Below are 12,867 nucleotides of genomic sequence, written 5' to 3'. Positions count from 1 at the left end.
CTCATGCCTTGAATTTATGCTGCACAGGGAAATAAATTCTTAAGCCATATTGTAATGTGTTTGACCTATATTCTCCAGCATGTAGTGAAGCTAGCCCTCTGTCTCTGTTTTTCATTTGCCTACTTTGCAGTCACCTTCTTAGTTTGTGTTTATTTGATTTCTTTGTACACACATACAAAAGCAGATACAAGATACATTACTTTGTGCAAGTGATAATATACTGTGAACACAATGTGTCTTTAGTTTTAGAGATGTTCTGAACATTGTCCCCCCTCAGTAAATACAGAGGGCACCACCACCCCAGAGATGTGTACTGTTCAGATAAATGAATGGCTATGCCGTGAGAAAAACTCATGTTGGATTTTTTAGACAAGCATGCCATTCTGTTAAGCAGATCGCCATGCTATGATTATCCAGTTTTCCATTGATAGAAGCCATGCTGTTAAAACAGTGCTGAAGTGTCTGGAGAGGCGGCTCAGTGACTAAGAGCACTTGCTGGTCTTCCAGAGAACTCACATGGCAGCCCACGTCTGTAACTCCAGTCCCAGGGATCTGTTACCATCTTAGGGCCATGGGTTCTGCACTGATATGGGGCATAGACATATATTCAGACAAAATACCCATACACATAAGATAGACATAAATAAAATCTCAAATTTAAATAAAACGATGCTATAATGAGTAGCCTTGTAAATATGGTATTCTGTGAGTGTGTGCATGAGAGACAAATTCTCAGATAAAAGATTGCCAGTTCAAAGAGTGAATAAATTAAAAAACTAGGTGGAGAGTTTGAATGAAAAATGTTACTATTTTATAGTTTTAATTTGTATTTTTATTAAATACTGATTTTTTTCCCATAATTTCTGTTTTGGGGGTTTTGTGTTTTAATTTGTTTTGCTTGGGGGACAAAATCTCACTGTGTGGACCAGACAGGCCTTTTTAAATATTGTGTGAGTTGTCAATGTCAATTTTTCTGTTCTTCTATTGGGCTCAGAGTCCTTCAGATTTCTAAAGTAGTTTATATATAGAATGATAGAAGACATTTTCTATATTCTTCAGACTTAATTTCATCTTTCTCATTCGTAAAGATAATCTCAATAAGTGTTTTTGAACCCACTATTACAAATTACACGGTTAACTTTAGGCAAGGGGTCTAAGTTAGGAAAGGAACATTGTGTCTTTTAATTTTTTTTTAAATATAAGCAATTTTACATAAAAACACATCAACAGTATCTTCTGTGACTGTACTTCACAATATCTAAACTAGGAGCCTGACTTGGATGCATGAAATCCACATGTGTCCTTGCCTTCTTTGAAACAGTTACTGGCCAGGAATTTGACGTGAAGTTAGCGATGATTTTTCCAAAAGTTTTTGAGGGATTGGTGAAGATGATTTTCATAGAAAATCAGTCTTTGCATAAATATTTACCTCAGTTTTTCGTAGTTCCTTGTGCGCAGTTTTTTCTCCTTTGTTAATTCTAGTTACTTGAGAAAATAATAACACGTAGATCTTGTAATAGCTCTGTGTCTACTTGCTTGAGATAAATTATAGCTATAAGAGTCACTTAGTATGATCCAGGCATGGGAGCACATGCTTGCAATCCCAAAATTTAATAAGACTGAGGGAAGAGGATCATAAATTTGAAGTCAACCTGGGATGCATAGTGAGACAGTCTCAAACCTCCTGCCCCATTATTTACTTTTAGGTTACTACTAATAAAATTAATTCTCCCTTGAGCATTTTTCTGGGAGTTTTTCTAATCATTGAGTTAAGTACATTAGTTGTTTTAGATTAGTAGAATTTATGTGCAATTATATACAATTTTGAGTGCTTAGTTTACTCCTCTTTCTGTGTGTGCACACATTCTCGTGTGTGTGTGTGTGTGTGTGTGTGTGTGTGTGTGTGTGTGTGTGTGTTCGTGTTCCTAGGAATAGAGGACTTCACATAGACTGGGCAAGCACTATAATCACTTAGCCATATTTTCTTCTTAGCCTAGAAATTTAGATTTACATTTGCCTGGAGATTAGTTCTGCAGAATTTTATTTCTTTGGACTCTTTCAGGGGAGAATTAACTGGTAAACTGTGTATTTTAGGCCCCTGTGAGCTGGACATATAGTCTTCACCAAAGAAGAGCATACCAATTGGTTATCTGTCACCAAATAGCCTTGAAAACATCTCAAAGTAAAAACCATATGGGCTGAGCAAGTTGCGCTTAGAGTTTGTGTGTTGTGAATGTATGCATATACAAAACAAGTTCATTTTTAAAAAACCATAATTAAGTGGGGCATGGTAACTCATGCCTTTAATCCCAGCACTCGGGGCAGAGGCAGGCACATCTCGAGTGGAAGCCAAACCTGGTCTACAGAGTGCATTCCAGGACAGCCAGAGCTACACAGAGAAACTATGTCTTGAAAAACAACAAAAATAAAATAAATTTTAAAAAAGCCATGAATTTGAAAAAGAACAAGAAGTGGGGAATAGAAGAGGCTTGGGAGTGAGGAAATTAACTTTTTAGAATTATAGATTTTTTTTAAAAGTATATTTAACCGTCAGTCTTGCTAAACTGTAGGTTAATTAGATTTATTCTTTTGCAGTCAGCAACTTAAAATTGTATTTTCTGCATTTCTTAGAAAACAGGAAAAATGCTTTGTAGGTTTGAATTAATGTTTTAGTGATAATGCTGTTATTTTATCTCTTCTATTAAGAAATAGTAGGGATAAAAAATGGTATAAAGAAAGTAGATAATGTACTATAAGCAGCGTATGTCTTCTGAATGGTGTAGGTCTTGGATCCTAATAGGTAACTTTGTTCTATCATGACTGATGAAATGGCTGGAGAGATGGCTCAGCGGTTAAGAGCATTGCCTGCTCTTCCAAAGGTCCTGAGTTCAATTCCCAGCAACCACATGGTGGCTCACAACCATCTGTAATGGGGTCTGGTGCCCTCTTCTGGCTTGCAGGCACACACACAGACAGAATATTGTATACACAACAAATAAATAAAAAAAGAAAAAAAAAAGAAAATCACTTTTACCTGATTTGCAGAAGAAAGCTTGGGCACAAAGAATCAGAATGACCAACTCAAAGTGATTAACTCTAATTACAGATTTGATTCTGTAATTTAAAGAATTCCTTTACTGTATTTGTTACTGTGAGTGTGACTCCACAGAAAATTAGATCTTTGTATAAAAGTAAGGTAACTTTTTTATAGTTTCCTATTTATGGATACATAGAATTTTAACATATTAACTCTGGCAGACTAGAACATTTTACTTCTTAGCAAATAGGTAGACAGACTATGCTGACTGTCCAAAGATCACTAAGCAAATGCCCTTTCTAAGAAGTTGCCTCCCTTATTCTGAGAGCAGAACTACTTCTGGGAATGTGCTAGATAAGATAAATGACTGCTGCAAACACAGTTTAATCTTTGGATCCATGCTCACAGTTTCACAGTTAACATTCAGTGGTTATTTAAAGCACTCTTTAACATACAGAGCTCAGGATTTATTTAGGTCACTATAGATAGATGCTTTGTTTCACGGTCTTTCTCATAGAAAGAAAAGTCGTGTTTTGACGTTAAGTCTAGGTTTGAATTCTACCATTGTAAGTTACCTGGCCTTAGTTTCCTCATTTATAGAATGAGGGTGCTGTACAGACTTATTGATAAGTATAGGCCTGCTACAGAATAAATTGTCAGAAACTATTCTTTTCTCTGCTTTATCGTTTTGTTACTGCACTTACATAGAAGAAAGACCAGAGAGTGAATAATAAAACCATCCACTTGGAGTAATACATTTATTTGCACTGCTCTTCTACAGTTTTTGTTCTTATTTTAGACGTAACTAATCCATGCCAGTTTGCTTTATTATAAAGCAAGTTACTTCTCACGACATTTGAAAAAGTGAAATCTTTGCTGATTTCTCTTGTAAAGTCCAGGTTCTTTGTGCCCGCTATCTTCCCAGTGAAGCTAGAATACGACATCTGGGAAGAAAATCAGAGCAGCCATTAGGAGCCAGCGGGGGTGAATTAGGATGACAGGAAAAGCCACACTACCTATTGTAGCATAGTTACTTTTAAGTGACTTCTGCTTTTTCTGTGACTAGAACTATAATTAGCTTTTTTTGTACATTAAATTCAGGGCTAAGCATGTAGCTTGGTAATTCTTATCTTTCCACAGTCCTATATTTTTGTTCATTGCTTCTGTGTCTAGAACTTTCAACTTGTTGATAAATGCTTATCAAAATTTTTTCCCCTGAAAGACTTTGTCCATAATTAGAAATTACCCTTTGTATTTATTTTGCACTTCTTAAACTAGAAGATTCTGGACTCTTTATTTTCTCCATATTTCTGGCAATAATTATGGGACCTGGTTTAACGGACTTAAGTTTGAGAGTGTGTGTGTGTGTGTGTGTGTGTGTGTGTGTGTGTGTGTGTGTGTATCGTGCACCACCCCCTAATCCAAAACACATGGTTTATTCTTACATTACATTTATTCAGACACTACATTTAAGGGTATCTAGTTGTATAACAGGTAATTAAACTATATGAACAGATTGCAAAAGAGACATAATATTTCCTTGAGTAGCTTAAAATTTGAAATGTATTAAGCATCAAAATATGATATGGTAGATGTAGTAATAAAAGAAATCAAAGTATAAATCAATACTAGAAGAAAAAAAGCTGAAGGGAGAAATATTCTGCTTCATCGATCAGTTGTAATTTTAAGGAAAGTGAATCTCTGGGCTGAACACCACAGAAAACATTACCTTTGGGAACTATACTGAGGGCAACAGTATCAGCATCATCATTAAAAATGATTATTATTTAAGTGGCTATTTAAATGGTGGTTCCCAAAACATAAGTTTCTATCAGAATCACCCAGAGGGGTTATTAAGATATATTAACTGTCCTCGTTCTGGGAGTATCTAATTCTGGGACAGATCCAGATCTATCCATTTCTAGCAAGTTCTCAAGTAGTGTTGCTGCATCTGGTTAAAGGGAACTTCACTTTGAGAACTAGTTTTTCTAAATTCAAAGAATTTTAATGGTTTCCTAATACAAGCCATTAGTTTTTAAAATCAGATTACTTTCATCTCTAATGACTGTCAGAATGTATTTGAGCTCTTATGTATCAGGCATTGTTACTTCCTCGATAAGCTTAATCTAATAAAATCAACTATATTAATAGAATAGTAAAAATAATCACTACCTTGTATTGATCAGTGTGCCAGGAAATATGCCAGATAGCATTTAAACTCATTTACTCCCCAGAGGATTAGAACATACAATGCTTATTTGAGGTGAAAAAAAAAATAAATAAGGTAGAGAGACTAACTTCCCAGGATTCACTGTGAATATATTGAGGAGCTAGAATTTTCTGTATTGTTCTAGTACCTTCTACACTATCTAAAATTTAAAAGTATGCATATTCCAGGACCAGAGTGGGGATAGAATAATTGACCACAAGAGAGATGGCCCTGAGGGTCTTAAAGGACAAGTTTAAGCCACATTATTTTGAACTACAGATATCTCCATGTGGGGGAAGCAGTTTCTGAAAAGCCAAGGAAACCTGGGGGGGGGGGATGGGACAGTGTAACAGATTACAAATATTACATTTTTTAAAAAAAGGATGAAAAACTGTAGAGCAAAGGTCAAAGTCATGAAGAATAACACCACTGGAGGGCAAGAGGCCAGCCCTGGTCCACATAGTTTTAGGCCAGCCAGGGGACATTTTGATATACCCTGTATTAAAAAAAAATAGAATTAGGGTTTTGATTGTGAGTTTGGGTTTTGTTTTGTTTTTTACTTTCTCTTGTAATTCTCATCCACTGTAAGCCAGTGGGTCTCAGGTCAGGCAACAGAGAATCAGCATTTTCTGGGCACTTGTTAGAAGTCCCAGTCAGAGCCCAGCAATCTGTTTTTACTGGTCCTCCAGATGACTGGTGCATAATAGCTTGAGAATGCTATAATTGGTATTGAATTTTTGATTATTGAAATAGTGGTAATTGTATCTATGACTTATCTGTTAGAGTACTATGCACAATAGAATTGAAATGTTAATACCTGAGAGAATACTTTTCTTCAACATGATCCTTTTATTGCTTGAAAATCCATTGTCTTCTGTTTCTGCAGAGCTCAGAGTCCAGACGGGCTTTATTAAGTCAGCATTCTCACTAGTCCTTAACTGTAGTGATAACTTGGAAATTTATTGACTGATTTTAATTAACAAGAAAAGGAAGTAAAAAACTCTGTAATTTTAAAACTGTCAATGTATAAAACTGGTATTATAGTTGATGCTTTAAAGTACTTTATTTATACCATGTGTATCAAAGGAATAGGATGTATTCACACCATGAAATGACTAAAAGTAACTCCTTGGTAAAAGTAATATTTGTGATGATGGTTTTTTATTTTTATTTTACACTAAAGCCTATCGATTTTATATATATACATATATATACATGTGTGTGTGTGTGTATATATATATATATATATATACACCTATGTATGTGTATACATACAGTAATTTAGTTACATGTAATCTTACTTTGTAAATATCTCCCCAGGAAATGAAACCCCAGCTTATAGACAGTTTTGAGGTCTCAAGTATACAGAGCCCTTTCATCTTAGTAGCAGCAAATAGTTAATAGTACACTATGACCAACATTGTTAGTGCTCAGTTCACATTGAGCATTTTCTGTATGCTGGCTGCAAGTCAGTGCAACTTAGACACTGACCCCATTCATTTTACAGGTGTGGGAACTAAGGTGTAGAAACATTGAGTGAGTGAGTGAGTGAGTGAGTGAGTGAGTGAGTGAGTGAGTGAGTGAGTGAGTAGCAGAACCTGGCACGATAGCCAGACCTATGTGGATTAAAATTTAAAAGACACAACTCCATGGAAAAGAGTGTTTTCTGAGCTTCAACCTGGCATAATACTAACAGCCCATACCACTCAACGTAAAGTAGTCTTCACTTACTGTAAATACCAAATTCTTCTTGGGTATAAGATACTCTGTAAATAGCACTGAGTAATGTTTTATTCATAAATTATTTTAAAGACCTTTTTAGTGTTGATTCAAGGAAGAACCAGACTTTCTTTTACTAGTTTAAAATGAAAACTGTTTCTGTCTTTCAAAAATCTATTAAAATAAAAACAAGAGTATATAGATTCTTGCTACTTTTACTACTTAAAAAATGGATGAATATAAACCATAAAGAAAAATTATTAAATATTCTGTGCCATTATATAAATGCCAAGTAGTATTTGAATTTCTGGTGTATACTTAGTAGTTAGACAACTTTGAATTATTCTCAGGAAAAACATACGCCTTCAGTACCTATAATCAGAGTACATACATAGGTCTACCAGAATGTTGAGTTCCATTTTAACCAGCCCTTCCTAAATCCTCTGAATTCTTTTTAAAAGCCCTTCCTACACACTTAAAAACCAGGTGTTAAAATATAAAATTAATAGAAAAAAATTCTTCGTCTGAATTTTAATGTCTTAAGACCAGCAAAGAGAAAACTCGTAATTAACATTGGGAGTCTTAAAGTGGCAAATGTATATCATAAACAAATGATAAATAAATGTTTTAAAAGTCAGCCATGTACCAAACCCTCATGTAGAAAAGTTAAACCCCTGAGCACTGAACTGCAAGAAAAGACTTGATAAGTCATTTTTCAGTTATCACATTGGTATTGGGTAAAGCACAAATGTCTTTTGTGTTATTTTAAGAGTTGGAAGGATGGTTAAATTTTTAAGGGTAATTTAATGAAATACTCTAATTTTTTCCAGTGCGTCTGGGGGCGGTGTTGTAGCCATTGACAACAAAATAGAACAAGCAATGGTAAGTAGGTTCACAGCTCTCCTCTCACTTCACGGTTGCGCAGACTGACTGGAGTGTCTCAGGTCCAGATAACAGAAACCTATTTTCTTTAAGCCAAAAATTTACCTTCTTGATTGCAAGATTTAGAAGTTGCTAGAACATTGAAAATTTTTAGTCCACATGTACTGATTGAGTAAATAGTTCTTATATCTGATCACATCATATGTTGTGTGTCACTGTGAGCATACATGATTCAGTACAGTATGTGTTCATCTGAAAAGCATCAGCCTTTGGCCCATTTAAAGTGGGGGCTGTGTGGCACTTCCATCTCTATAATATAGCCCTGTGGCTAGTTTATTAGCAAGCAGCTTTCTATTGGAATAGTACTCCTCTGTTGTCTCTATCCAGCATCTTCAAATGCTCATTCTGAACTCTGGGAGGAAGGAGCACTTCCTATATTAGTTGGGAAAGAGACTTTTTCTACCCCATCTTCCATAGGCCCAGTCAGGCAGGATATAGCAGAAACATTAAAAGCATGAGGAGAAATTTGCTTTTAAAAAACAAAATGTATAAAGCACTTGGTGTTTGTAAGGCACCCAGACAATCTAGAACTAAGTAGTAGATTCTTGTTTCTCATAACTCTTTTGACATTCCTAATTTTTTTTCCCACAGGATCTGGTGAAAAGCCATTTGATGTATGCAGTAAGAGAAGAAGTGGAAGTTCTAAAGGAGCAAATAAAAGAATTAGTGGAAAGAAACTCTTTACTTGAACGAGAAAATGCACTGTTAAAATCTCTTTCAAACAATGATCAGTTGTCCCAACTCCCAGCCCAACAGGCCAATCCTGGTAGCACTTCTCAACAACAAGCAATGATAGCACAGCCTCCTCAGCCAACGCAACCTCCACAGCAGCCGAATGTCTCCTCAGCATAAAGCTTTCTTAAGCCTCATTAAGGAAAAACTGAAAGCAATCTTTCCTTGTGTGCCACTGGTGTTCTTTCCACTTTATAGAAAGCAAGTAGCCATTGCTTCGGCTGTGTGCTTGGCCTTTTCAGTATTAGACAATCGTTCTACAGGAGCTTTCCCTCTCTAAGATGTCATGCAGCACTGTTGATATCCACTTCTGTGTCATCAGGACATGAGGAGAATAATAGACGGGGTCTTTAATAGCAAGCAGAGTCTGCATTCTACCTGTGCGCATGAGTGGGATCTTTAGAAGTTTCGGTGGCTCTCCCATGTTCCTTATCACCCGTGGGTTTACCTTGAGCTTTCCTGTCACATTATAAATAACAGTTCATCTAAAGAGCCACTTTTCTTTCAATATCAGTAACATTTGCCTACGTAAGTTTTCATTTATTTTATGTTTTATTTATTACAGGGCTGCTATTTTCATAATGTACATGAACAATGTCACAGAACTTTTTTAATTTTTTGGATAATTATAAGTATCAGTAAAGGAATTGAAAGACAGGATTACATTCAATAAAATGTTTAGGCAATAATTGAACAAAAGAATCCTGGCACATTTCTAACACTAATGGCAATTTACCGTTGGTATTTATTTTCAATAGTAAAGATCCAGCTTGAATGTAAATTTTGTATAGTGTAAGTATGAAAAACACAGTGCACCTGTACAGGTAGTCACCAGTTATTGTGATATAATAAATAATTGGGCTATTTTCATGAAGAAAACTTTGTTCATTTGTTTCTACTTTCTAATAGAAATTGCCATGATTCCTCTGCTTTTCAACATTTCGTATGACTTTTTTTTTTTTGGGTGGGAATAAAAAAGCTGTGAAATTGTTCAACCTACTTTGTAACCAAAGAAGCAAAGCTGTGTAATGGAGTTTTGTTTTGTTTTATAATGCACATTCTTTATGTATTTTTATTTAGTGTTTTCTTGGTCACAATTTTCTTTGCTGTCTAGCATGATCTGCATGGCCTGTAATCTTTGAACCACTTTGGTACCTCATGTTTTATCCAGCACTCTTATTGTACTGTGTACTAGTCTGTGAACAATGTCAAATAAAGAGAGCGAGCAGGTCGTATGGTGGAGCTGAGCTAGTGTACAATGCACCAGTTGTACAAAAACAAAAATGAAGTGAGCCATCTTTTGTTCATTTAAAATGGTGTTTTGAATTTCATATGCAGAAAACGTTTTGTTACATTGCAGATTTTAATGTATTTAATAAATGCAACATGCAGATTAAGTGCAGTGTATACTGAGTATTTAAATTAAAATGTACATTTCATAAATACAGTTTCAAGAGAAAGCATCATTTTGTGTATACTAACACATTAAGTGTATGTCAGAAATTGCTGTAAAAATTATATATTTTAACACATTTTCTGAAATTAAACTGCAGTTTTGTTCAAATATTTGGCTCTATATGTGTTCAGAATTTGACTAGATTTGTATTTTCACAGTTTAAAATAATTCCTTAAATGAAAACCCATGATGTTATTAATGACAATGATAGTTATTAAATTTTCAAAGTAAAATAATTTAAAGAACACAAGAATGGTGAGCAATATTTGTACTCAATATTCATATTATGTTAACAATATAAATAGGAAATCCTCGTCTACCAAAACTTTTACTTGAATTCAGAAAGGTGCCTGTAGAAATTAACATGTCCTGTATGGGTAGCCCACTAACTAATTCAGTCTTAATGAGAAACAGTAGTTAGGTCTCCATGTTAGAAGAGGTTAAATGTTCTTTATCTATTTGAATCATTCTAGCCTCATATGAAAGTCATAAAATCGAAACGTGAAATTACCAAATATTTTATATTCTAGTCCTTGGGAAATAATGCTCAGTAAGCAAATTTTTCATGTTAATTAGTAACATTAGAAATACTTAAGAGAAAGAACTAGATAAGTATGTAGACTTGAGTAAATAATAACTAAGGATGCAGAGTGAGATTCTAATAGAGCCACCATGGGCACGATAGGGTGTGAACCTGCTGTTGGAATGTGAGCCCTAAGATTACCTTGGTGCTCTTCCAGTGCTGACAGTGAGGTACCTCATACAAAGAAGACCTAGAAAAGGGTTGCAGGAGGAGACAGATAAATGGCAGACTGCTGCCTAAGAATGCACAAGGTCTCTGATGCCTGGCATGGAAAAAAGGAATTTAGTATGACTTTTGTGAAGCTAAGAAGTGAGTGAGTTTTTATTCTAGTGATAGAAAAGCATTTTATAAACAAAATGTGATAGTAGTCACCAAGGAAATGTTTAATATTTTATGGTTTAAAATGGCAACAGCAGTTGCCACTACTCCTATTCTTTAGGAGGAGGGGAAATCTTAGAAAATAGTTAACAAAAAGCAAAATTGGTTCTGAAAGGCTTAATCTCCAGTAAACTAAGAATGTAGTCAGTTGTGTGGTCTTTAAATAGCAGGAGTTAATGGAGTTTGTAAGGTGGCTTTCCTGTGCCCTCCAGGATGAAATTTGGCAATGTCTATTAAGAGCTTTAATATGAATAAGTTAGCTCAGTGGCGTGATGCTTAACTCGAGGTGTAGTGTTCGAAAAACGCAAGTGTGTGCATGTCCTGTGTGTTCACTCCTTCCCTTAGATCTCAAAAGTTTTATTGATCACCTACTCTGGCCCCTACTTAAGAGTGTCAGTGAAGTTTACATCTAAATCCGTTCCCATTTCCCTGAGGCACATTGAACTCCAGAGTCAGGAACAAAGGCTGGCAGGTTATTTGTGCTTTTGTTAGGAAATAATTGAATTTGGATATCTCCCTAATTGTTTTGTTTAGGATCTTCATTTAGTTCTCTGTTGGGGTTAGAGTCTCCAAATAAATACATAATATCAGCTAGTTGAAATTCCAGTGTAGGGGCAAGTCTTAGAGGAATATCATCCACCTTTAGCTTTCTCAGTCTCAGCCTACAGAACAGGTGCTACTTCCAGAAACTGGATGTTGTTGGCTTAGTTTTCTGATATGACGGTGCATGTACAATTGGAACCTAACTTTGCACAAAGAAAATTATTTTTAAATAGGTCTAATGTAATCCTAAAATGCATCCAAGCAAACAAATGTGTGAAGAGTTGGAGAACTAAAACATTTGACTTTCTTAACTGTTAGATGAAGCTGTTTGGCTCTGGTGACAGGTCCTTTATAATAGATACGTTTAAATTCTCTTCAGAAATTTCTGTTAAAGGGAAAAACCCTGTCCTCAAAATTTACAACTGAGACTACACAAACCAACCAATACAGTGATTCGAGAAATACAGTCAAGGATGGATTGCTTTGCTCAGGGCTATCCTGAAATGTGGCACCTGAGTCTTGAAGGTCCCAAGAGCCAAGAGGAAGAAGGGCATTCCAAATGCAAGAAAAGCCTGCAGAGAGCTCCGAGAACATAAACAGGCTCCTAAAAAGCACAGGATTTATGGGAGAGACAAGAAATAATTGCCCCGACAATGTTGGTAGTTTGACACTATTGACAAGCACGACTTCTTGGATGATGGCTAGTGGGATGTGCCCAGTTCAATCCAATGGTAGAGTGGCTGATGGGAACTGGAGACAGATAATTGAGGAAAAATAACCCAGAAAATGAAAGCATTTCGTGGGCAAATTATCCGACGCTTATTGAAGCTAAAAATTCCTCTACCCCTTTCCTATGAATATTCCACTCCCAGTATCGGCATTTTGTTCTCTTTTGTTTCTTTGACGAAGCAACGCCTCAGCCAATACTTGAAATTTTGTCAGTCTTATGTCCAGGAGCCATGCATCTCTGCAAAACTAACAATGTCTTTGCTTCCCGTTGAAGGAATTGCGAGAACTTGACAGAAAAGTGACAGACAGGAGTTTGGTCACTCTGTGCCTCTGTAAATTCAGCCCAGTGGTAAACAATTAAATACTCCGGTGACTGGGATCACCATAATTCTACAGCCTCTTGCTCCCTGAAGAGGTAGTGTGAATTCTGACTCTGGTGCAGGTATAGACATGTAAGGATAGGTTTTCCTTAGCTTTGCCTTTCATGCTCTACAGCCTTCTCCCCCGTACTTGGTTTTCCCGGCCTCTGCTGTAAGCCC

General features: G+C 35.9%; 1 protein-coding gene across 3 annotated transcripts in view; it reads left to right on the top strand.

Annotated features, from left to right (window-relative positions):
- Positions 1-10,203, top strand: part of Tsc22d2 (TSC22 domain family member 2) — a 47,022-nt gene extending 36,819 nt beyond the window's left edge. For 2 of the 3 annotated variants that reach the window (XM_038347270.1, XM_038347271.1), the window contains 2 exons: positions 7,796-7,847; positions 8,499-10,203. In XM_038347270.1, the coding sequence (XP_038203198.1) occupies positions 7,796-7,847; positions 8,499-8,759 (313 nt within the window). In that variant the 3' untranslated portion in view covers positions 8,760-10,203. The remainder of the gene's footprint in view (positions 1-7,795; positions 7,848-8,498) is intronic. The other variant, XR_005287359.1, reaches the window with a different exon arrangement.
- Positions 10,204-12,867: the final 2,664 nt, after the last annotated feature.

The sequence above is a fragment of the Arvicola amphibius genome, chromosome 11 (genome assembly GCF_903992535.2).
Source record: "Arvicola amphibius chromosome 11, mArvAmp1.2, whole genome shotgun sequence".
NCBI classification, from domain to species: domain Eukaryota; kingdom Metazoa; phylum Chordata; class Mammalia; order Rodentia; family Cricetidae; genus Arvicola; species Arvicola amphibius.
This window is presented reverse-complemented; position numbering and strand designations above follow the sequence as displayed.